The 24,443-nt window shown below is 37.0% G+C and overlaps 1 protein-coding gene across 5 annotated transcripts in view; it reads right to left on the bottom strand.

Moving 5' to 3' along the window:
- CCSER1 (coiled-coil serine rich protein 1) overlaps positions 1 to 24,443 on the bottom strand; it is a 1,450,145-nt gene that overhangs the window by 1,053,274 nt on the left and 372,428 nt on the right. For all 5 annotated transcript variants that reach the window (XM_077142860.1, XM_077142859.1, XM_077142861.1 and 2 more), the window contains one exon: positions 3,742 to 3,862. In XM_077142860.1, coding sequence (XP_076998975.1) covers positions 3,742 to 3,862 — 121 coding nt within the window. The remainder of the gene's footprint in view (positions 1 to 3,741; positions 3,863 to 24,443) is intronic.

Below are 24,443 nucleotides of genomic sequence, written 5' to 3' on the forward strand. Positions count from 1 at the left end.
CTAATCCTATGAAATGTCCTCATTGCAACAGACAGGCCAGCGCTTGCCCAATCAGATGAGCAGGTACCACAACTTGGCCAAGTTGACACCTGTCCCTAACCATGACACCTGTAAAACTATAAGGAAGAAAGTACTTAAAAACTATTTCCACCCTAAGTTAAGGGAAATATTATGGATCCCAAAACAATGTCTAAACTTACAACATTCTAATATCTTAGTATTTTATTGGTGGGTTATTGTTTTATGACAACTATTATTTCTAGTGGGTTATCCAAAATCCACAAAACTAATATCATACTGAGCTTTGCTAACTTCAAATATGACATTTCAAGTAATATATTTGTAAATAATATACTTGTAGATATATTGTAGATAATATATTTGTAAAAAAAATTCCCAAACATTTATTTGCCTACTGACTACATTTCAGGCATTGCACCACAAGGCAGGTAACATAACTCCCACCTTAAAACAAAAACAAACAAGCAAAAGTCCAAAATCAAGGTATCATCTAGGTGGTGCTTTCTCCCAGCAGGCTGTGGTGTTCTGAGGCCCGTTGGCAGTGGTCTTTGGTCCTTGGCTTTTCAGTCACATGGCAGTGCATGTGGCGGCCTCTTCTGGCTTCTAGTTCCATTGACTTCTGGCTTCTGACCGCTCCCCTGTGGCTCTCTTTCTCTCGGTGGATTTCCCTATAAGGCCTTTAGTAATAGGAGTAAGACCCATTGGATTCAACTGGGTCACACTGTAACTGAAGTAACCTCATCAAAACATTCTGTTTACAAGAGTTCACACCCCTCAAGAATGGAGTAAGTTTAAGGACATGTTTTTCTGGGGTACACAGCTCCCAACCACCATACTACATATATTGAATATATTCACGGTTTGGCCTTCCTAGCATTTATCCCCACCTTCTTTTATCAACATCAACTTTTTCCTCTCAACTTCTCCCTCTGCTCCAGACTTTGTCATCTGAGCCAATTATGTCATCAAATATTCCTGGACACAATGGTTGCTTCAGGGCAGACATATAAACAAATCTAAGCTAGCCAAAGCCAATGACACTTATATCATAGACATTTTTGTTCAATTATAGGGAAAGAGAAGCCATCTCTTTCTACTGTAGTTGTTGATAAAATAAAAATCCATTTCAGTTGCTGCTGAGGGCAGTAATATCACCATAAGTGGAACCTCTCTAAAAGTATCAGTGCAAAGGAAAGCAGAACAAGAGATGGAAATAAAAACAAGGACCCTTAATGCCATTGAGTAGCAGATCCAACATATTTGAGGAACATTCTACCCCTGGAATTGTTAATTTCAGGAATCAATAACCACTGTACCTCTTAGTTTTTCTGAAACCATTTGATATTGGGACTTCTTTCATTAGCAAATAGGTTATGAATTAATCCTTATGTCTTTATATTTACACTATGTTCTTGCTATTATAGTCACACCTATCATTTAAAAATAACTCAAAATGTTCACTCAAAATAACTGAGTGAAGTGTGCAGCGCATATGCAATCTCCACTTGATAGATAATGACTTTTTGAATGACTTTATTAAGATCATAAATGAGGAGACATGTTAGAAAATTTTAAGAAATATGAGGTGTCTATGGCAAAGCAACTTAAATGGTAAGAATGTAATAGAGACATCAGTCAAGTAAGCAACAAACTTACTGAATATGAGATGTGAGGAGGAGAAATACCAAGATTTTAGGATTGTATAACTAAAGAAAAATGATGGTAGCTTTACATATATAGGGAAGTCAGAAAGGATAGACAGGTTAAGGGGCCTAGAGAAGACCAGTTATTTGTTTTAGACATACTTAGTTTAAGAATTACACAATTTTAAATATTATATTATTCTCAGAACAGCCTCAAGGAAAATACATATCTGTAAGCCCTTCATAATCAATTAATAATTGAGACTATGTAGGATTAGCAGCATAACTAATACTTTTGCAGTTCATTTTATTTCAGATTATTTACCAATAATGTCTCACTTAATACAATGAGTGTGGTTATATCACGTCACTTTTCAGGTGAGTAATGTCAAACTCAGAGAGGTTAAATAAAACGTCAACAATTCCCAGCTAACATGTAGCCGCATTGAGATTTATCCAAGGTCCCTCTGACCCAAACTAAAACATAACAAAACAAACAAACAAAAAACTATGCTTATTCAATTATCTCTGCCTCCCCAGTGTGAATAAACAACATTGTTCAGAGAGAATGCTTAAATAAGAAAGGAGATTGAAAGAATATAACAATCTTGGACTAGATATAAGGTAACAGGAAAAAAGGGATTGCCAGTTAACAAACACCATCTAATTTACTATATGTTTCAAAATAAAGAAGAATCAATATTTATGAAGTAGCCAAAGACAAGAAAGACATTTAGGTAAGTAAAATAGCCCTATTCACCAATTGTATCAAGATCATGAAAAGATAATTAAAAAGAATTTCAGATCCAATTTACAAATATATAGATATTGTAGTAAACATGCATTTTTGAAGGAAAATACATTTGAGTTTTCTAATATAATTCAGTTGGCAAAGATAAGATGTAATCTTTCTCCTATTAGACAAAATATGGAATTAGGGATCTAAAAATTAGACTATATTCAGACCAACTAAATTGTTTTCACCTTTAGATAGCATTAAACTGAGCTACAATCATTACTTTCTGATTTGGTAAGTATTTCTTTTTTCTATAATGTGCACTAATATTGGTATCTTCGTGCTAGCAAATATATACATTACTCCATTTGAATTCAATATTACTGGATGTGATATTAAGGGACTTTAAACTGGTTTCATAAAGGGTGCTAAACAATATTTTGTCCCAGGAAACACTATCCTTACAGAACTTATTTTCCAGTAGCAAGACATACAAAAAACAAACAACTGTGAAACAGTGTAATATAATGGGGAAAAAAAGTACCTTAAGTTAACTCCCACCCAGTTCATACAGTGGTCAGCCCGCAGGCCTCGGCAGCACTTGTACCTCCAACCCGAGACCTTATAGCATGCATGGTTCCATATTCACTGGAAAACCATTACTGCGGTTTTCTTTCTCAATTATTTAATATAACTAGCAACAATCCTACTTTGATGTTTCAAGTCCATTTGTCTTACTTTTCTTTTCCTTGAATTTAACTATGATTTATCCATTATGAGAATAAAAATATAATATTTACTTAATATAAGATCAAATTTATATTTAAATGAATGCTAGAATTGTTTAAATAAAATACAGAAGTATTAAATTGTGTCAAGTTTTAATTTGGATAATTTAATAAAAATATTTTAAAATAACTTTTCTTCCTCGTAAAAAATACAAACCAACTGTAGGCTAAAAACTGATCAAAATTTAGACCCTTAAAGCCTACAACTACAATAAAGCAATCCAAGAACGGTACAACTATAATCACGGCAATCAGAATGTTAAGACAAAAAAAAAAAAAAAAAAGTGGTGCACCATCCTTACACATGTTCGTAAGATAAGGTGACAAACTGAACTTTGCATGGCATAAGGTTCAAACATGAAGTTAGGAGACACAGCAGTGATTCACTGTGTAATTTACAATAAATTGATTTGAAAATGTAAACAATTTATTTCTATTCTTTCAATATACTCATATTAACACATTCTTTATAAATCACAATGTCTGAGCAAAACAATTGTGATCAGTAAGCTAATTAATTTTTCAAGGATTTGAAATTGAATGAGTAACTTACTGTTTGGAAGTCTCAGGAAATTTTGATTCTTCTTTCTTCTTCATTTCCATTGTTGAGTCCTTAGGAGCGAGAACTACAGCAGCACGTGCGACTACAGAGTGGTAGGAATCCTCTCGGCAAACTGTTTTTTAAAAAAAATTGTAAATGTCAGATTTATTTAATGACTAGTCTCATTCCTTTTCCTTTTCTATTTTCAGTCAAATAAAAGAAATAATTCAACGGAAACATTAACTATTATTAAATTATCCTTAATTATGATTTTCCAGGCTTTCTAACCATTAGCTGTATGACCTTGGATGATTTTTTTTTTTTAAGCTACAAATTGAAAAAGGTGTTGTGAACACTTTCTAATCCATTATTTCAAAAACAGTTTTTTATAGAAGAATGACATAAGCACAAACAAGTTCACAAATCAGGCATTCAAAATTAAATGACTCTTTGCAAATGATCAGTATTGTATTATGAGAACCCCCAATCCCCCATTGTACCTTTGGAAGCTTTTCCCAATCAGCATTCTAAATTCCAAGTTTATTCACCTTTATCATACATGACAATAAAATAGTTTTGCCTCTTTTTAGCCTTTATAAAGTGGGATCATACTCTTTTGTATATGAGCTCTTTTATCTATATGCTTTTTTCGTTCAATATTTGTTTATAAGAATCATCCATGTGTAGCAGTAATTTGTTCTTATAGCTATGTAGATTTCCATTGTATGAATAGATCACAATATATTTATACATTCTATGAGCTATGTACAAACATTATTTCCAATGTAGAGCAATTTCAAAATGTCTATAAATATTCATGTACATGATTTTGCGTGCACACATAAAATATCTAGAAACCAGAATTGCTCCTTAGGTGTGACTGTAAGTTTTATGTTCAGCTTTAGTAGATACTGCCAAATACTTTTCCTAAATGGTCACACCAATTTGCATTTTGATCAACAGAATGAGAATTTCGGTTGTCCTAAATCCTCACAAACACTTGATTTTGCCAGTTTTTTTCTTAGTGCAAGACACTAAGCTAGAGTTTATAGCTTTCAGGTTCCTTCAGGTTATTAGCAGAACTCAGTACCTTGTGGTTAAGGACTCAGGTCTATTTCATCTTGCTGGCTATTTGCTAAGCATCTGTCTAAACTCTTAGAGGCTGCTCTAAGACAGGTGGGTGGCCTCTGATTCCATCCATTTTAGTAATGTAGAACTTCCCTTGCATTTGAATTCCTCTTATGCTTCAAATATCTCACTTCTACTGCTACTACCTGACAAAACTGTACTTTTAAAGGGCTTGCATGGTTAGGTTATGCAAAAGTATCTCCCTTTTGATTAACTCAAAATCAGTTGACTAGTAACCTATATCAAATCCACAATATCCCTTTTGTTCTGTCTTGTAATAGAATCATGCAGGAATGTATATACTTTGGGTTCCCTCCATATTCCCAATGGAGGGATTTATACAAAAGCTTGAGTCATGTAGGTCATCTTAGAATTCTATATGCCAGTTATTCCCAAAAGTTCATAGTGGTATCTCATTATTGCTTTAAATTATAATTATCTGATGACTAATGAAACTTATACATATATAATTTTTTACCTGATTCTGATATGTACAAATTTCATTTACTAAGTTAAGTAATAACTGTCATCCAAAACATGGTACAAATTTGTTAGCATGATACATTACCTGTAAATATTTTGCTGCGAATTTTGAACTGAATGATAAACTAACAGTGAACTTTATGCAATAAGGTCATTGTTAGTTCATCATTCAGTTCAAAATTCACAGCAAACTATCAGCTGTGCATCATGATCAGTGACACACACCTCACTTCTTTCAATCTATCAGTGATTGTTCACTGAGCACAGTGTTCAGGTCAAGGCCAGACAGCAATGTGTGCAGTACTGTTACTTCTTTATCTCCAAGTGTTTAACCATGTAACATCTCATAAAAATGGATATTTTAAGTAAGAAATTGGCCAATGAGAGTAAGGCCAAAAAAAGAGAAAAATGGTAATACTGGAAGTGATAGTTGAACTGAATGTAAATAAAAGGCTGAAAGTCAAGTACCTAAGTACTCACTTTAAAAACGAAGAGCGGTAAACATTAAATCCCCTCAATGTAGAAGGAGGTAAACAATAAAGATGATAGCAAGGGTAATTATACTAATATTGGACAAAATAGACTTCAAATGTAAAGACATCATAAGAGACAAAGGACATTATATACTAATTAAAGGGTCAATTCACTAAGAAGATATAGCAATCATAAATGTTTATGCTCCCAATTAAGGAGCTCCAAAGTACATGAGACAGACATTGGCAAAACTAAAGGGAGTGATAGATGTTTCAACAATAATAGTAGGAGACTTCAATACATCACATTCCTCTATAGCTAGAACAACCAGACAGAAGATCAACAAGGAAATAGAGATGTTAAATAAATTGATAAATGAATATATATATATATATACACACACACACATATATATTTGTCATTGTACCCCAAAACAGAAGGATATATATTCTTCTCTAGTGCTCATGGAACATTATGCAGGATACAGCATAAGCTGGAGCACAAAAGAGCTCTTTATGAATTTAAAACCATTGAAATTATGCAAAGTACTTTCTCTGATCACAATGGAATGAAGCTGAATCTCAATAACCACCAAAGATAAGAACATTCACAAATATATGGAGATCAAATAATAAACTCTTAAATAACTACTGGGTCAAAGAAGAAATTGCTAGAGAAATCAGTAGCTATCTGGAGCCAAATGAAAATGAAAATACAACTTATCAGAACTTATGGGATGCAGCAAAGGCTATGCTGAGAGGAAAATTTTTTGCTCTACATACTTATATTAAAAAACAAGAAAGAGCAAAAAATCAAGGACTTAACAACTCACCTGGAGGAACCTGACAAAGAACAGCAAACTAACCTCAAAGCAAATAGAAGAAGTGAAATAACAAACATTAAAGGAGAGATAAATGAATGGGAGAACAAAAGAACAATAAAAAGAATCAATAAAACCAAAAGTCTGTTCTTTAGAAAATCAATAAAATTGATGGGCCACTAGCAAGGCTGTCAAAGAAAAAAGATAGAGGATGCAAATAAACCCAAATCAGAAATGAGAAGGGGGTGCATTACCACAGATCCTGGAGAAATGAAATAAATCATCCGAGAATACTATGAACAACTATATACCAACAAACTAGACAACTTAGATGAAATGGGCAAATTCCTGGAAACACACAAACAATTTACACTGACTCAGGAAGAAATAGAAGATCTCAACAAACCAACCACAAGTGACAAGATTCAATCAGTCATAAAAAATCTTCCTTCAAAGAAAAGCCCAGGGTCAGATGGCTTCATAGGGAAATTTAATCAAACATTCCAAAATAAACCAACATCAATTCTGCTCAAACTTTTCAAAAAAATTGAGGAAAAAGAAATTCTACCTAATGCATTTTATGAAGTTAATATCATTTTAATGCTAAAACCAGTAAAGATGCTATAAGAAAGGAAAACTGCAGGCCAATCTCCCTAATGAATATAGATGCAAAAATTCTCAGCAAAATATTAGCAAATCAAACCAAACAACATATTAAAAGAATTATACACCATGACCAAGTGGGGTTTATACAAGGAATGCAAGGATGGTTCAACACAAGAAAATAAATTAATGTAATACGGTACATTAACAAATGGAAAAGGAAAAATCACATGGTCATTTTTTGTTGAATGAAAAAGCATTCAACAAAATTCAACATCCATCTCTGATAAAAACACTCCAAGAGATAAGAACCAAAGGTAACTACCTCAATACGATAAAGGGAATATATGAAAAACAGATAGCCAACATCGTACTCAATGGAGAGACACTGAAAGCTTTCCCCCTAAGGTCAGGAATGATACAAGGATGCCCGCTGTCACCACTATTATTCAACATTGTGCTAGAAGTTTTAGCTAGAGCAATCAGGCAAGACAAAGAAATAAAAGGCATCTGAATTGGAAAGGAAGAATTAACTTTCATTCTTTGCAGAAAACATGATACTATACTCGGAAGATCCTGAGAAATCTACACTAAGGCTACTTGAGCTAATATACAAATTTCAGCAAGGTGGTAGGTCATAAAATTAATGTGGAAAAAGCAGTAACATTTTTCAACACAAGCTATGACCTTGCTGAGGAGTCAGTTAAAGAAAAAATTTCATTCAAAATAGCAACTAAAAGAATCAAGTACTTAGGAATGAACTGAAGTAGGGGCATAAAGGACATGAACACAGAAAACTGCATAACGTTGCTAAAAGAAATGAAAGGAGATATAAACAGGTGGAAAGATATTCCCTGCTCATGGATAGGAAGGCTAATTATAGTTAAGATGCCAATTCCCCCCAAATGGTCCACAGATTCAACACAGTATGATTAAAATTTCAACAACCTACTTTGAAGATTAAGAAAAGCTAATTACCAAATTCATCTAGGAGGGAAAAGGACCCCAGATAGTCAAAAGCTTCCTAAAAAAGAAGAGCAAAGAAGGAGGATTAACACTCCCTGACTTTAAAAACCTATTAAAAAGACACAGTGGTCAAAACAGCGTGGTATTGGCACAAAGACAGAAGCACTGACCAATGGAATCAAATCGAGAGTGCAGAAATAGATCACCAAATTTATGGTCCACTGATTTTTGACAAGGCCCCCAAACCCTCTGAACTGGGACAAAATAGTCTTTTCAATAATTGGGCATGGAAGAACTGGATATCAATAGGCAAGAAAATGCAAAAGGACCTCTATCTTACACCCCACACAAAAATTAAATCAAAATGCATTAAACACTTAAATATAAGTGCTAGCACCATAAAGCTTCTAGAAGGAAATGTAGGGAGACATCTTCAAGACCTAGTAATAGGAGGTAGCATCCTAAACTTTATACCCAAAGCACAAGCAGCAAAAGCAAAAAATAGATAAATGGGAACTCCTCAAAATCAAATGCTTTTGCACCTCAAAAGACTTTGTCCAAAAAGGTGAAGAGGCAGCCAACTCAATGGGAGAAAATATTTGGTAGTCACATATCAGACAAAGGTTTGATTTCCTGTAAATACAAAGAGATCATAAAACTCAACAACAAAAGAACAAACAATCCAATTATAAAATGGGCTTAAGATATGAATAGGCATTTTTCTGAAGGGCAAACACAGATGGCTCAAAAGCACATGAAGAGATGTTCATTTTCATTGACTATAAGGGAAATGCAGGTTAAGACTACAATGAGACACCACCTCACACTTATAAGAATGGCTGCTATTAAATAAACAGGAAACTACAAATGTTGGAGAGGATGTGGAGAAACAGGGACACTTATGCACTGCTGGTGGGAATGTAAAATGATGCAACCACTATGGACGACTGTTTGGAGGTTACTTAGGAAAATAAATATTGAGTTATCCTATGACCCAGCAATAGTGTGTGTGTGTGTGTATATATATATATATATATATATATATATACACCAAGAAGGTATATACCCAGAAGAGCTGAAAGCAATGACACAAACAGAAATTTGCACACCGATGTTCATAGCAGCATTATTCACAATCACCAAAAAATGGAAACAAACTAAATACCCATCAAAAAATGAGTGAATCAACAAAATGTGGTATATACATACAATGGATTATTATACAACAGTAGGACAAAATGACATTCTAAATGCATTACAAGATGGATAAGCCTTCTGGATATAATGCTGAGTGAAATTAGCCAGAAACAAAAGGCCAAATACTATATGATTCCACTTTTATGACCAGCATAAAGGTGTAATCAGAGGCTTATAATACAGAATATAGGAGACTTAGAGATAGATAGAAGCTAGAGATGGATGAACCATTATTACCTAATGAGGTCAAACTCAAATGTAAGGGAATCGATAGAAGTGAAGATGATTCTCTAGTGGGTCTACAAGTAATATTACCATATTGAAAATGAACAAGATTGAAAGAGGTTGCATAGACCTACGTGTCCCACTGAGTCACACTAGAAATATGAATGAGTTCTTGTAAGAATTACTTCACAGATATGATTCTTGTATAAAGAGTGTTTAAGTCCATGGTATAAGGGCAAAACTGCTATTGCATGCTATGAGCTATCTTGAAAAGGAAACCATCAGCAAGACCACAGTGACAGCAGAAGTAAGTAATGGGGTGAGGGACAAGAGTTAAGAGGTTTTGATTTTCTATTTGGTGAGGGTGTGTGTTCTGGTTTGCTAGCTGCTAGAAAACAACACACCAGAAATGGATTGGCTTTTAATAAAAGGGGGTTTATTTCACTAGTTCTTCAGAAGAAAGGCAGCTAATTTTCAACTGAGGTTCTTTCTTATGTGGGAAGGCACAGGACAATCTCTACTGGCCCTCTCTCCAGGCTTCTGGGTTCCAACAACTTTCCACAGGGTAATTCCTTTCTGCATCTCCAAAGGCCTGGGCTGAGCTGTGAGAGCTGAGATGAGGTATGCTGAGCTGCTTGGGCTGTGCTACATTAAGCCCTCTCATTTAAGCACCAGCCAATTAAATCAAACACCATTCATGACAGCAGGCACACCTCCTAGCCGACTGCAGATGCAATCAGTAACAGATGAGGTTCACATACCGTTGGCTTATGTCCACAGCAACAGAACTAGATGCCTTAATCTGACTAAGTTGGCAGCTGAATCTAACTACCACATGTCCACCCCTTTTCACCTTGGCAACTATATGCATCACCTTAAACAATATTAAGGTGCAAAAAATTATCTTCTGGCTATGGACCTGTGAATCTCAAAACAAGTTGTCTGGTACCAACATGCAAAGGAGAATATTCACAGGATATAGGTTTTCATTTCCATAAAGAGAAATTGGAAGGGACACCGATGTAAAACCTGCAGGGCAAGCACCATAGGATTTCAAAGTCTGAAAGTCATTCATCCATTCGCTTTAGAAAGTGTCAGTCCCACCCTTTCCAAGGGACTGTGCAGTGGCCTTCCTCTTTCCAAATCAACCTCGGGGGACATTCAAGAGACAACCTTTTTCTCAGCTCCAGCCTCTCCAAGCATCAGGACCATACCTAGGCTTTCTGCCATTTCTGGGGCACATGCTCAACCCTTGCATGTGGTGGCAGCCAGGCTCTCCCCAGTCCCGCAAAGAGCAGGCTGTACCTTCTCCAAGGCCTGAGGCTGCACGACTCTTCCACTGCAATGAGGTGAAAGACTCATCCTCGCCCTTCAGGGTAAACTCACCCTTTCCATGTATGTACATGGGCCCACTCTCCTGACCAAGGATTCTTGGCTTCAGACTCAAGCTTCCATGGTTCTCACTCTGCAAACTCCAATTCTTCCCTTTTGTGTCCTCTTTTGTCAAGATTGGCAGTGGTTCCGTTTACACCAACAGTCTCTTCAAGCACACCAGGACTTCATCATTCTCTTCACAGTTCCTCCAAAATCTTCCCCTTAGTCACCCAGAAAACTATTCCAATATATCTGGTATTTTCAAACTGCAGCAGCACCCCACTCTCTGGTACAAAATCTGTTGTAGTTGGCTAGCTGCCCGAATACAACACACCAGAGACAGATTGGCTTTTAATAAAAGGGGATTTATCTCATTAGCTTTTCAGAGGAAAGACAGCTAATTTTCAACAGAGGTTCTTTCTTATTTGGGAAGGCACAGGACGATCTCTGCTGGCCTTCTCTCCAGGCCTCTGGGTTCCAACAACTTTCCCCAGGGTGATTTCTTTCTGCATCTCCAAAGGCCTGGGCTGAGCTGCAAGTGCTGAGATGAGATATGCTGAGCTGCTTGGGCTGTGCTACGTTGAGCTCTCTCATTTAAGCACCAGCCAATTAAATCAAACACCATTCATGACAGCAGGCACACCTCCTAGCTTACTGCAGATATAATCAGCAACAGATGAGGTTCACATACCCTTGGCTTATGTCCACAGCAACAGAACTAGGTGTCTTCACCTGACCAAGCTGAAAACTGAATCTACCTTCCACAGTTTGTTTATTGGTTTTCTGTCTCTTGGGAACAATTAAATTATCTAAAATTGAGAATGTAGATGGACTGTGGACTTTGGACTCTCTCATGATGCCTGATGAATGCAGGTGGCTGAAGGATGCACTGACAGAGATGTAGATTGGCTAATGATGGTGTATACTTATGAACAAAGGTTGTGCTGCTACAAAAAGGAAGAATGTCGTGAGGCATGCAACGATGTGAATGAACATGTGGGACATTTAGTGAGACAAAACACGCCAGAAACAAAAAAAAACAACAGTGGTATGGTCACCTGTAGAAAATGCTTATAAGAAAATAGGGGCCTAGATTGTAAGCTTTTAGAGTAGACACATTAAGTCCAGAGTGGTGATTATTATTTCTGGATTTTGAGAGGCTATTATATATATATATATATAACCTGATATTTAGAGATAAGAACAAAGCTGAACAGGTTGCAGTTAAAGTAATTCAGAACACCGGGATAAGAGACAGTGTCTATATTTTAGAACCACACATACTCTCTGAGACCAATGGAAGTAAGGTTTATCTGATCTGGAACTGAAATTTTCTGTAGTGCATAATCAAATTCAACTTATCTATATAGCTCATTTGAACAAGTGAAACACAGGAAGCACAGAATAAGAAAGAGGTCCTTATATCCTGTATAGATTATTATAATGCCTGGATACATCCTAAAGTATATCAAGCAGATAATCGAAAAGTATTGGCAAAATCCCCTGAGGGAGGGGAGAAAGACTATGGAATTATTAAACCTTACCATCAGGGAATCTCCTGATACTGTGTCAAACTTCAGGGATACCCAAATCAATAGGCCATGACCTCTATCAAGAGACTTACTCTTGTGAAGGTTATTTAGGTAGTGGAGAAGCTTTGACTACATATAGGCATGCTTAAGAGTTACTTCTGGAAGAAATTCTGTTGTTGCTCAGATGTGGCTTTAATCTCTTAAGCCCAAGTCTGCAAGTGACATCATTGCCCTCTCCACAGTGTAGGACATGACATCCAGGGGTGAAAGTCTCCCTGGTGACATAGAAGAGGACTCCCAGGGATGAATGCACACCTGGTATGGTGGGATCAACAATCACATCCTGACCTAAAGAGGGAAAGGAATTATATTTAATAAAGTATCAGTGGCAGAGAGAGTTCAAATAGAGTCGAGAGGCTACTCTGGAGGTTGCTCTTATGCAAGCTTCAGGTAGACCTTGCTACCTATCATAACCTGCCAATCCCCAACCAGGACCATTCCAGCCAATCTTAAGAACATCTAGGGCAATATATAAGATTCAGAAGGGTTCCAGACAAATTTTGAAATTGAAACCCATGTCAAAGTCTGAAATATGTTCTACAACTAATTGTAGTGCTGTGCATTGGAATTTATAGCTTTTTTTTTTTTTTTGGTATATATGTTATTGTTCACAAAAAAGGGAAAAAAAAGTTGATTGTGATGATAAAGTATTTAAGCCCTCTAGCCTCCTATATTCTGGAGCAGATAGGAGGAAAAATATGAGAGGATCATATGGTAGCCCATGACAAACTCTGGGATCTATCCTGTAACCACTTTTTGAAGAGTTCTTTGAAAACTATTGCTTTTAATTTCATCACTTTGTATATATGTTATAGTACACAATTAAGAAAAAAAAAAAAAAAACAGAATGGTACTGGCACAAAGACCAAAGCATTGATCAATGGTATTGAATCAAAAGTGCAGAAATAGACCACCAAATCTATAGTCAACTGATTTTTGACAAAAATCAAATTTTTGTCACAAATCCTTTCAAGGTACCAAAGATAAGAAACAAACCAAATGCCCATCAACAGATGGGTAGATCAACAAAATGTGGTATATACATACAATGGAATATTATGCAGCCGTAAGACAAAATGATGTCCAGAAGTACATGAAAAGATGGATGCGCATTGAGGAAATAATGCCGAGTGAAATAAGCCAGACACAAAAGAACAGATACTGTATGATTCCACTTTTATGACCAGCGAAAGGTGGCCAAAGGATACACTGACGGAGAAGTAGATTGGGTAACTATGGTGTATACTTATGAACAAAGGTTGTGCTGCTACAAAAAGGAACAAAGTCGTGAGGCATGCAATGATGTGAATGAACATGTGGGACATTTGGTGAGGCAAAATAAGTCAGAAACAAAAAAAAATGAAAATGGTATTGTCTCCTTTCAAAAACGTTTATAAGAAAACAGAGGCCTACATTGTAAGCCTTTATAGCAGACATATTAAGTCCAAAGTGGCGATTAATATTTCTGGATTTTGAGAGGCTGTTTTATATATATAACTTGATATTTAGAGATAGCTATGAAGCTAATCATGTTGGGGTTAAAGTAACTCAGAAAATAGGGGTAAGGAAAACAGTGTCTATATTTTAGAATCACACATAATCTGAGATCAAAGGAAGAAAGTTTTATTTGGTCTGGAACTGAAATTTTCTGTAGCACATAATATAACTCAACCTATCCATATAGCTCATTTGAACAACTGAAACAAAATAAACCCAGATTAAGACAGAGGTCCTTTAATCCTGTATAGATTATTGTAATACCTGAATATATACAGGAGTATATTAAGCAGATAATAAAGTATTGGCAAAGTCTCCTTAGGGAGGGGAGAAAGAATATGGAACAATTAAACCTCACCATCAGGAAATCCCCTGATACTGTGTCAAACTTTAGGGACACCCAAATCAATAGGCTATGGCCTCGATCCTGGGCTTACTCTTGTGAAGTTTAAGCAGGTAGCAGAGAAGCTTAGACTACCTATAGTTATATCTAAGAGTTACTTCTGGAGGAACTCTTTTGTTGCTCAGATGTGGCCTCAGTCTCTCTAAGCCCAACTCTGCAAGTGAAATCATTACCCTCCCCACTATGTGGGACTTGATATCCAGGGGTGAAATTCTCCCTGGCGACTTGGGAGATGACTCCCAGGGATGAATCTGGCCCTGGCACAGTGGGATCAACAATTTCACCCCAAACAAAAGGGTTAAAAGAAGTGTAACTAAAAACATATCAGTGGCAGAGAGAGTTCAAATAGAGTCGAGAGGCTACTCTGGAGGTTGCTCTCATGCAAGCTTCAGTTAGACCTTGCTACCTGTCATAACCTGCCAACCCCCAACTAGGACAATTCCAGCCAATCCTAAAGAATACCTAGGGCAATATATAAGATTCCACAAGGGTTCCATGCACTAGAGTAACTTTCGAGAAACCTACAACCTCCAGAAGGGTCCCTAGACCAGATAGGTCCTGAAACCTAGAGGGCCCAACCTCTCTAGAACATCGAATAGTTCCATCTCCCTACCCCGTATTAGTGACATACACTGCCAACATGAAAAAGTTAGAATGGCCATAGCCCAAACACCCCTAAAGAGAGGGATGGAAAGATCAAAGGTGATCAGAGAAAATAGGATTTAACAAATGAAAATGAATGCTAAATCATTAAATCGATACCTCTTTTAGTCTCCAATATCTTAGAGCAGCTAGAAGTAAAAACCTAAAATTGTGGATTGTAACCCACGTCAAACCCATTTTTGAAATATGTTCTATAATTAATTGTAGCTCTATGTTTGAAATTTTTTGCTTTTTTGTATATATGTTATTTTTCACAATAAAAGGAGGAAAAAGTCAACTGTGATGATAAAAAAAAAAAATTAAGCCTTCTAGCCTCCTATATTCTGGATAAATCTGAGAGGACTGTATGGTACCCCATGACAAACTCTGGGATCTGTCCTATAACTACTTGTTGAAGAGTGTTTCGAAACCATTGTTTTTATATCTCTTTGCTTTGTATATGTTATACTATACAATAAAAAAGTTTACAAAAATGTTGATTTGTTTAATAGACCAATTAAATTCATAGATATCTGCTGAGGCGGATCAAGGAAAACAAAAGAGGAGGAAAAATAACCAATATTAGGAATGAATCTGGAGACAATCAACATAGTTCCTACAGGCACTAAAAACATAGTAAATGGATAAATTTTGAAATTAAATAAAATAGAAAAAAATATTAGGAAAACATTATCAAAACTGGATATGGAAATGAACATACAATAATAAAAAAAGAGAAAACACAATTTGCCACCATCAGGGATGAAGTAAAGGATAATACAACAGATCCTGGTGCCATTGAAATAAAAACAATGTGAGCCACTTACACTCATTAGTTTGATAACCTAGAACAAGTAGAAAAATTTATCCAAAACCTCAAATTGTATCAATTAATAACAAATTCAAAATACATAAAGCAATATAAGACAGGAATAAAAGGAAAAGTAGATATCTATTAGACATCTCTGAATAAATCTTAGAGCAAGGAGATAAAATTCTTTAAAGATATTTTTTTAAATGCTTATTCTTTTAAAGATTAATTAGATTACATGACATTATATATAAAGGTCACGTGGAGGACAATAAACTCCAATATCAGAGTACCCATCCTTCTCAAGTGCACAAGAAACATTTACAACATTTCTAATAAACTGGGTGCAAACTAGTTCCTACAATTTTAATTTAATAACAGGAGGTTAAGAATTCTGCAAAGAGAAGCTTCTATAAGACAGTGACCCTAAAAGAGCTTTCATTAGAATTAAAAGGCTGTAAATGAAGAACATGGAATTTGTGGTGGCCACGTAAGTCAGGACTTGTGGGGCTACATCTTAAAAACGAGAGAGGTAAAGGAAATGAACCCACCGTTCTTAGTTTTTTCCTGAAAATATTTGCTGAATTATTAAACTGCGCAGAGCTAGAGTCTGAGACATAAATTGCAAAGCCACTGAAATGAAGAATAGAGTTTAAAACCATCTCAAGGCACTCACAAGAAAAAAATTAGAACATAGCATGTATAAAGTAAGAGGGAATCTACTTTTCAGCATTGTCTCTCCAATCAAACAGATTTTTATCCTGATTTTTTTAATTAAAATACTTTCTACTTATTCTCGTCTTGAATTTTGGGTCTACAATAAGTAAATTCATCATAGCAGGGAGCAGAAATCTCTATTATATTTTAAATTTCCATTGTTGCTGTAAATCCTAATAATGAATAAATAGGCTATGGGGAACATTAGCAATCATTATTCTGGGTAACATTCATTTATTTCCATTTACTCAATAAATATTTACTGAACTATGCTTATATTCCAAGAAATACACCTAATGTTAAGTTTCTACTGTGGGCAAGAAAAAGATGATTTCCCCTCACATTTCCAATGAAACTCTTCTCACTCCTTTAAGAGATACTTCTAAAATACTAGGGCAATAAGGTTCTGGTTAGTTTAAATAAAATCATTTATCTTTATTTCTATCAAGGAAAATGGAGCTAAGTCATTTAGAAAAAGTAAAAAGAGAGAAATTAGTAGGGAAAATGCTATAAGAAGAAACTTGAAAAGTAGGAGCATTTGCTTACACAAGTTATCTGCTGCCAATACACAAAGGAGGGACAGTTATAGGATACATGTTGTCATTACCACAGGGAGAAATGGAAAGAAACACGTGTCACTGGACCCAAACAGTTCTGAAAACCTGTAGGGCAAACTCCATTGAATTTAAGTATCTGAGAGTCATTTATCCTCAGGGCTTTAGAAAGAAATAGTTCCACACTTTCCAAGGGCCTATGCAGTGGTTTTGCTCTCTCCAAATATCGGGGTGGTTGCAATCTTGGGGGCCATTGGGGAGACCACCTTTTTCTCGGTTCCATCCTCTCCAAGCTTCAGGGCAGTACTCAGGTTCTCTGCCATCACTGCGGTACACATTCAACCCCTCCAAAACAATGGGGTGGCAGCCAGACTCCCTTTATTCATTGCTGGAGAATTTTACCAAACATACCAAGAAGAATTAATAATATCTTCTTCAAACTCTTCCAAAAAGATTGAAAAGGAGGGGACACTCCCTGACACATTCTATGTGGCCAGTATTACCCTAATACCAATGCTAGTTAATGATACCAAGAACAGAAAATGACAGACCAATATCCCTTATGGATATAGAAGCAAAAATCTTCAACAAAATACTATCAAGCTGAATCCAACAACACATTAAAAGAAGCATAATTCATGATCATGAGTGACTTATTCCAGGTATGCAAGGGAGGGTCAGTCTAAGAAAATCAATCAATGTAAAAAACTACATTAACAGAACAAATTTCAAAATCTACACGATCATCTTAGTTGATGCAGTGAAGGCACTTGAGAAAATCCAGGACCCCTCCTTGATAAAAATATTTGGAAAAGTAAGAGTAGATGGAAAATTCTTCAACATGATAAAGGGATATATGAAAAATCCACAGCTAACATCCTACACAATGGTGAAAGACTGGAAGCTTTCCCTGCAAGATCAGGAACAGCAAGGATGCTCACTATAACAACAGTTATTCAAAATTTTACTGGAAGTTCTGACAGAGCAATGACGCAAACTTTTATCTTTTAAAATAAAAGGCATCTAAATTGGAAAGGAAGAAGTAAACTTTCCCTATTTGCAGATGTCAAGATCCTGTATATAGGAAATCCTGAGATATCCACAACAAAAATTAGTAGAGATAATAAACAAATTTAGCAAACTGTTGGAGTTCCAGATTGACATGTAAAATCAGCAGTATTTCTATATGTGAGTGTGGTAGTTAGGTAGTTAAGTTCAGGGATCAACTTGGCCAGGTGATGATACCCTGTTGTTCTGTTTCTATGGACTGAAATCATCAGTATGTGAAATTCATCTGTGGCTGGTTACATTTGTGGTAGGCTAAGGGGAGTAGCTTCCACAGTGACTGAGGTTTAATTTAATTAGCTGGAGGTTTAAAGAGGGAGGTCAGAAGAGAGCTCAGCAGCTCCATATACCTCATCTCAGCACTTGCAGCTCAGCCAGGACATTTGGAGATGCAGAAAGGAATCGCCCCACGGAAGGCCGTTGGAACCTAGAAGCCAGGAGAGAAGACCAATAGACGTCGCTGTGTGCCTTCCCATGCAACAGAGAACCTTATATGAACGTTAGCTGCCTTTCCTCTGAAGAATTATAAATTTTTAACTAAAAAATTACCCTTATTAAAAGCCAATCCATCTCTGGTGTGTTGCATTCTGGCAGCTTTGGCAGACTGAAACAACTGGAAACAGACAATTTTAGGAAATCAAGAAAACAACTCCACTTACAGTTGCAACAAAAAGAGTCAAATATCTAGGAAATAATTTAAAATTAAAAGTATTTATACATGCAAAACTATAAGACATTGTTGAAAAACATCAAAGAAGACCTAAAGAAATGGGAGGACATTCTACATTCATGAATTGGAAGACTAAATATTGTTAAGATACTATTCTCCCAAAGTAATTTACAAATTCACACAATCCCAATGAAAATTCCAACAGCATTTTTGCAAAAATGAAAAAACAATCAAATACATATGAAAATGGATCTTGGCCCCTGTTCTAGTTTGCTAGCTGCTGGAATGCAACACACCAGAAACGGATTGGCTTTTAATAAAAGGGGATTTATTTCATTAGTTCTTCAGAGGAAAGGCAGCTAACTTTCATCTGAGGTTCTTTCTTACATGGGGAAGGCTCAGGGTAATCTCTGCTGGCCTTCTCTCCAGGCCTCTGGGTTCCAACAACTTTCCCTGTGGTAATTCTTTTCTGCATCTCCAAAGGCCTGGGTTGAGCTGCAAGTGCTGAGATGAGGTATGCCAAGCTGCCTGGGCTGTGCTACGTTATTCTCTCGCATTTAAGCAACAGCCAATTAAGTCAAATGTCATTCATTGCAGCAGTCATGCCTCCTAGCCCACTGCAGATGTAATTAGCAACAGATGAGGTTCATGTACCATTGGCTCATGTCTACAGCAATGGAACTAGGTGCCTTCACCTGGCCAAGTTGACAACTGAATCTAACTACCACATGTCCATCCCTTGCCAACTTGGCAACTACACGCATCACCTTAAACAAGATCAAGGTGTAAAAAATTATCTTCTGGCTGTGGACCTGTGAATCCCAAAACAAGTTGTCTGATGCCAGTATACAAAGGAGGGACAGTCACAAGATCCACAGGGAGAAACTGGAAGGAAAATCTGCAGGGTAAACACCATTGGATTTCAAAGTCTGAAAGTCATTTATCCTTCAGCTTTAGAAAGTGACAGTCCCACCCTTTCCAAGGGCCAATGCAGTGGCCTGCCTCTTTCCAAATCAACCTCAGGGAACACTGAGGAGACCACCTTTTTTCAGGTCCACTCTCTCCAGGCATCAGGGCCACTCTCGGGGCTCTCAGCTATTTCCAGGACACATGCTCAAACCCTCCATGTGGTGGCAGCCAGCCTCTCACCAACTCCCAAGGAGCTTGTTGTACCTTCTCCAAGGCCTGAGACTGCACGACTCTTTCACTGCAATAAAGTGGGAAACTCACCCTCTCCACGTGTTTGGGTGGGTCCACTCTCCTGGCCGAGGTTTCTTGGCTTCAGACCCGAGCTTCCATGCTTCTCACTCAGCAAACCCCAATCTCTCCCTTTTGTTTCCACCTTTGTCCAGATTGGCAGTGGTTCTGTTTACACCAACAGTCTCTTCAAGCCCTCCAGGACATCTCCATCACTCTCTTCACAGTTCTTCCAAAATCTTCCCCTTAGCCATCCAAAAAAATGTTCCAACATATCTGGTCTTTGCAAACTGCAGCAGCACCTCACTCTCCAGTACCAAATCTGTTCTAGTTTGCTAGCTGCCAGAATGCAACACACCAGAGACAGATTGTATTTTAATAAAAGGGGATTTATTTCATTAGTTCTTCAGAGGAAAGGCAGCTAACTTTCATCTGAGGTTCTTTCTTACGTGGGAAGGCTCAAGGTAATCTCTGCTAGCCTTCTCTCCAGGTTCTCTCTGGGTTCCAACAACTTTCCCCGGGGAAATTCCTTTTTGTTTCTCCAAAGGCCTGGGCTGAGCTGCGAGTGCTGAGATGAGACATGCTGAGCTGCTTGGGCTGTGCTACATTGAGCTCTTTCATTTAAGCACCAGCCAATTAAGTCAAACTTCATTTATTGCAGCAGTCATGCCTCCTAGCCGACTGCAGATATAATTAGCAACAGATGAGGTTCACGTACCATTGGCTCATGTCCTCAGCAACAAAACTAGGTACCTTCACCTGGCCAAGCTGACAACTGAATCTAACTACCACAGCCCCCTAATAGCCAAAACCATCTTGAAAAAAGAACAAAATTGAAAAACAGACATTTCCAGATTTTGAAATGTATGACAAAGTTACAGTATTCAAAACAAGACAGTACTAGCAAAAGACAGAAAAATGAAATCAAATTGAACATAGAAATAAAACCTCACATCTACGGCCAATTCATTTTTGACTACGGTGACAAGCCCACTCAATGGGGAATGAATAATCTTGTGATGGTCAAGTCTATGTGTCATCTTGGTGAGGGTATGGTGCCCAACTGTTTGGTCAAATAAGTACTGGCCTTAGTAGAGACCAAACACTTATCACAGACCACCAAGTTACTATGAGTTGCCTATCATGAACTGGGTGTTTTCTGACCTGAGTTGCCTATCATGAACTGGTTGTTGCCTGACCCATCAAGCCATAAAGTTGGGTGAACACAGCAAGATTTCTTCATGAAGTGGAAACGGAATATATGAGCTAGGGCTCAAGCAGGCCCTGAAGGCACAGGTAAGTTACATGATGAGATGGCCAAAATGCCCATGGTCCCCAATCCTGCCACATTACCTTCTCTTTCCAGCCCACAGATACGGCCTCTTGGGGAGTTTCTTATAATCAGTTGACTGAGGAAGAGAAAACTTGAGCCTGGTTTATGGACAGTTCTATACAATAAATAGTTACCGCCCAAATGTAGACAGCTGCAGCATTACAGCCTCTTTCTGGGACATATATAAAAAAGGACTGGTGAAAAGATGCCTTCAAAAGTGGGGAGAATTTTGAGCAGTGCACCTGGCTGTTCACTTTGCTTGGAAGGAGAAGTGGTTGGAAGCGCATTTGATTGAAGAGCTGTGGAAAGTGATTTGGCTGGATGGTCAGAGAAATGGAAGGTACATGATTGATAAATTGGTGACAAAGAGGAGGAGGAGTGTGTAGATAGTCCTTTCTGAGTGGGCAAAAACATTAAGATAGTTATATCCTATATGAATGCTCACCAGAGGGTGATTTCAACAGAGAAAAATATTAATCAAGTGGATAAGATGACCTATTCTGTGGATATAGTCAGCTTCCTTTCCACCTACTCTTATTAATGCCCAAAGAGCTCATGAACAGAGTGACCATGTGGTAGAGATGCAGGTTATGTGTGAGTTCAACAATACAGACTTCCAAATTCACAAGGCTGACCAGGCTATAGCCACTGCTGTGTTCACAATCTATCAGTAGCAGAGACTAGCACCCAGTTCCTATGTGGCACCATTCCCTGAGGTGATCATCCTTACCTAGTAGCAGTTGATTACATTGGACCACATCATCATGGAAGGGACAGTTGTTTGTTACAAATGGAATAGACATATTCTCCAGATATTGATTTGCCTTCCCTGTACCTGATGCTTCTGCCAAAACCACCATCCATAGATTTACAGAATGTTTTATCCACCATCATAGTACTCCACACAGCATTGCTTCTGATCAAGGAGCACATGTCACAGCAAATGAAGGGCAAGAATGGGCACATGCTCATGGAATTCACTGTTCTTACCATGTTCCCATCAGCCTTGAGCAGCTGGATTGAAAGAGTGGTTGCCTGGGTATTCGAAAACTCAATTACAGTGCCAACTGGATGGGAATAAATTGCAGATTGGGACAATGTTCTTCAGGAGGCCGTATATGCTCCAAATCAGCATCCATTCTATGGTGCTCTTTCTCCTATAGCCAGGATTGTGGATCCAGTAGTCAAAGAGTAGAAATGAGACTTGCATTGGTCATTCTTATCCCTGGTTATCCATTAGAAAAAAAGTTTTGCTTGCTATCCCTGCAACCTTAAGCTCTACTGTTCTACAGACCTTAGTTCCAAAAGGAGGAGTGCTTCCACCAAGAGAAGAGACCCAGTGATTCCACTGAACTGGAAGGTAAGAATGTCACCTGGCTACTTTCACATTAGAAACCTTCATTGGAGTTCCCAGGGTAGCCTGCCCTGTTGGTTCTGTTTCCCTAGAGAACCATAACTAATACAAATTTCTTCCTCAAAGGGTGCAGGGAAAAATGGATAGCCATCTGCACAAAGAATGATAGTGGACCCCTACCATACACTGTATACAAAAATTAACTCAAAATGGATCAAAGACCAAATATAAAAACAAAACTCCAAACTCCTAGAAGAAAACATAGGGAAGCATCTTCAGGTCTTTATGCTAAGCAATGGTTTCTTAGACTTTATACCAAAATGACAAGCAACAGAAGAAAAAATAGATGAATGCATCATCAAAATTAAAAACCTTTGTGAAAGAAAGGACTTTACTAAAAACATTTTGAAACGATTTGTCTGATAAGGGTTTGCTATCCAAAATACATAAAGAACTACTAAAGCTCAAAAACTAAAAAGCAAATCACCTGATTAAGAAATGTGCAAAAGACTTGAATGTTTCTTAAAGAAAACATACGAATTGCAATCCCACTTCTAGGTCCATACTCAAAAGAACTGAAAGCAGGGATTAGAACAGATATTTGCGAAGTACGTTCACAGTGGTATCATTCACAACTACAAAGAGGTAATAGCAAACCAACAGATAAATGGATAAACTAATGTGATATGTGTATACAATGAAATGTTTATTCAGCCATAAAAAAGGATGATGTTCTGATACATGCTACAAAATAGATGAGCCTTGAAGACATCATATTGTGTGAAATAAGCCAGACATAAGAGGACAGATATTGCATAATCTCACCTACTGGTATGAAATAAAAAGAAATGCAAATTCATACTACCAGAGACTAGAATGAAGGTTACCAGGGGTCAGATGGTGGTGGGAAATAAGAGCTGATACTTAATGGGTATGGATTTTCTATTTGGGGCGATGGAAAATTTGGGTAATGAACTGGGGTGCTGGTGGTATCATATTGTGAAAGTAATTAACATCACTTAATTTTATTATTGAAAGTGGATAAAATGGAAAATTTTAGTTGTATGCATGTTACCAGAATAAAAATTTAAAAACAAAACCCATAGAAATGTACAATAAAAAGAGTGAACCCTAATGTAAACTATGGACTATAATTAACAGTATAATTATAATAATATTATTTCATCAATTGTAATGTAGATACAACTTTAATGCAAAATTTTAATAATAGGTAAAACTGCAGGTGAAATGGGGTGTTTATATAAATCCTCTACTATCACCATGATTATTCTGTAAAGCTACAACTTCTCTAATAGGAAAATGCTAAAATAACAACCACAAAAACAATTGGCAGTGGGTGCAAGGTTAGTTCAATGGTGGAATTCTCTCCTGCCATATGGGAGAACTGGGTTCAATTCCCAGTCCATGCACTACCACCTCCTCCCCCCCCAAAAAAAAAAACTAACAAGCAAAACAAACAAACAAAAATCCAACAAAATGGTGCTGCAATAACAGGATACTCACATGGAAAAATAATGAATAGTGATCCCTTCAAAAAAACAACACACGCACACACAATACAATTGGTAAACAGAAAATCCCAAATTTA

This window comes from Tamandua tetradactyla, chromosome 24 (genome assembly GCF_023851605.1).
Source record: "Tamandua tetradactyla isolate mTamTet1 chromosome 24, mTamTet1.pri, whole genome shotgun sequence".
Taxonomy (NCBI): Eukaryota; Metazoa; Chordata; class Mammalia; order Pilosa; family Myrmecophagidae; genus Tamandua; species Tamandua tetradactyla.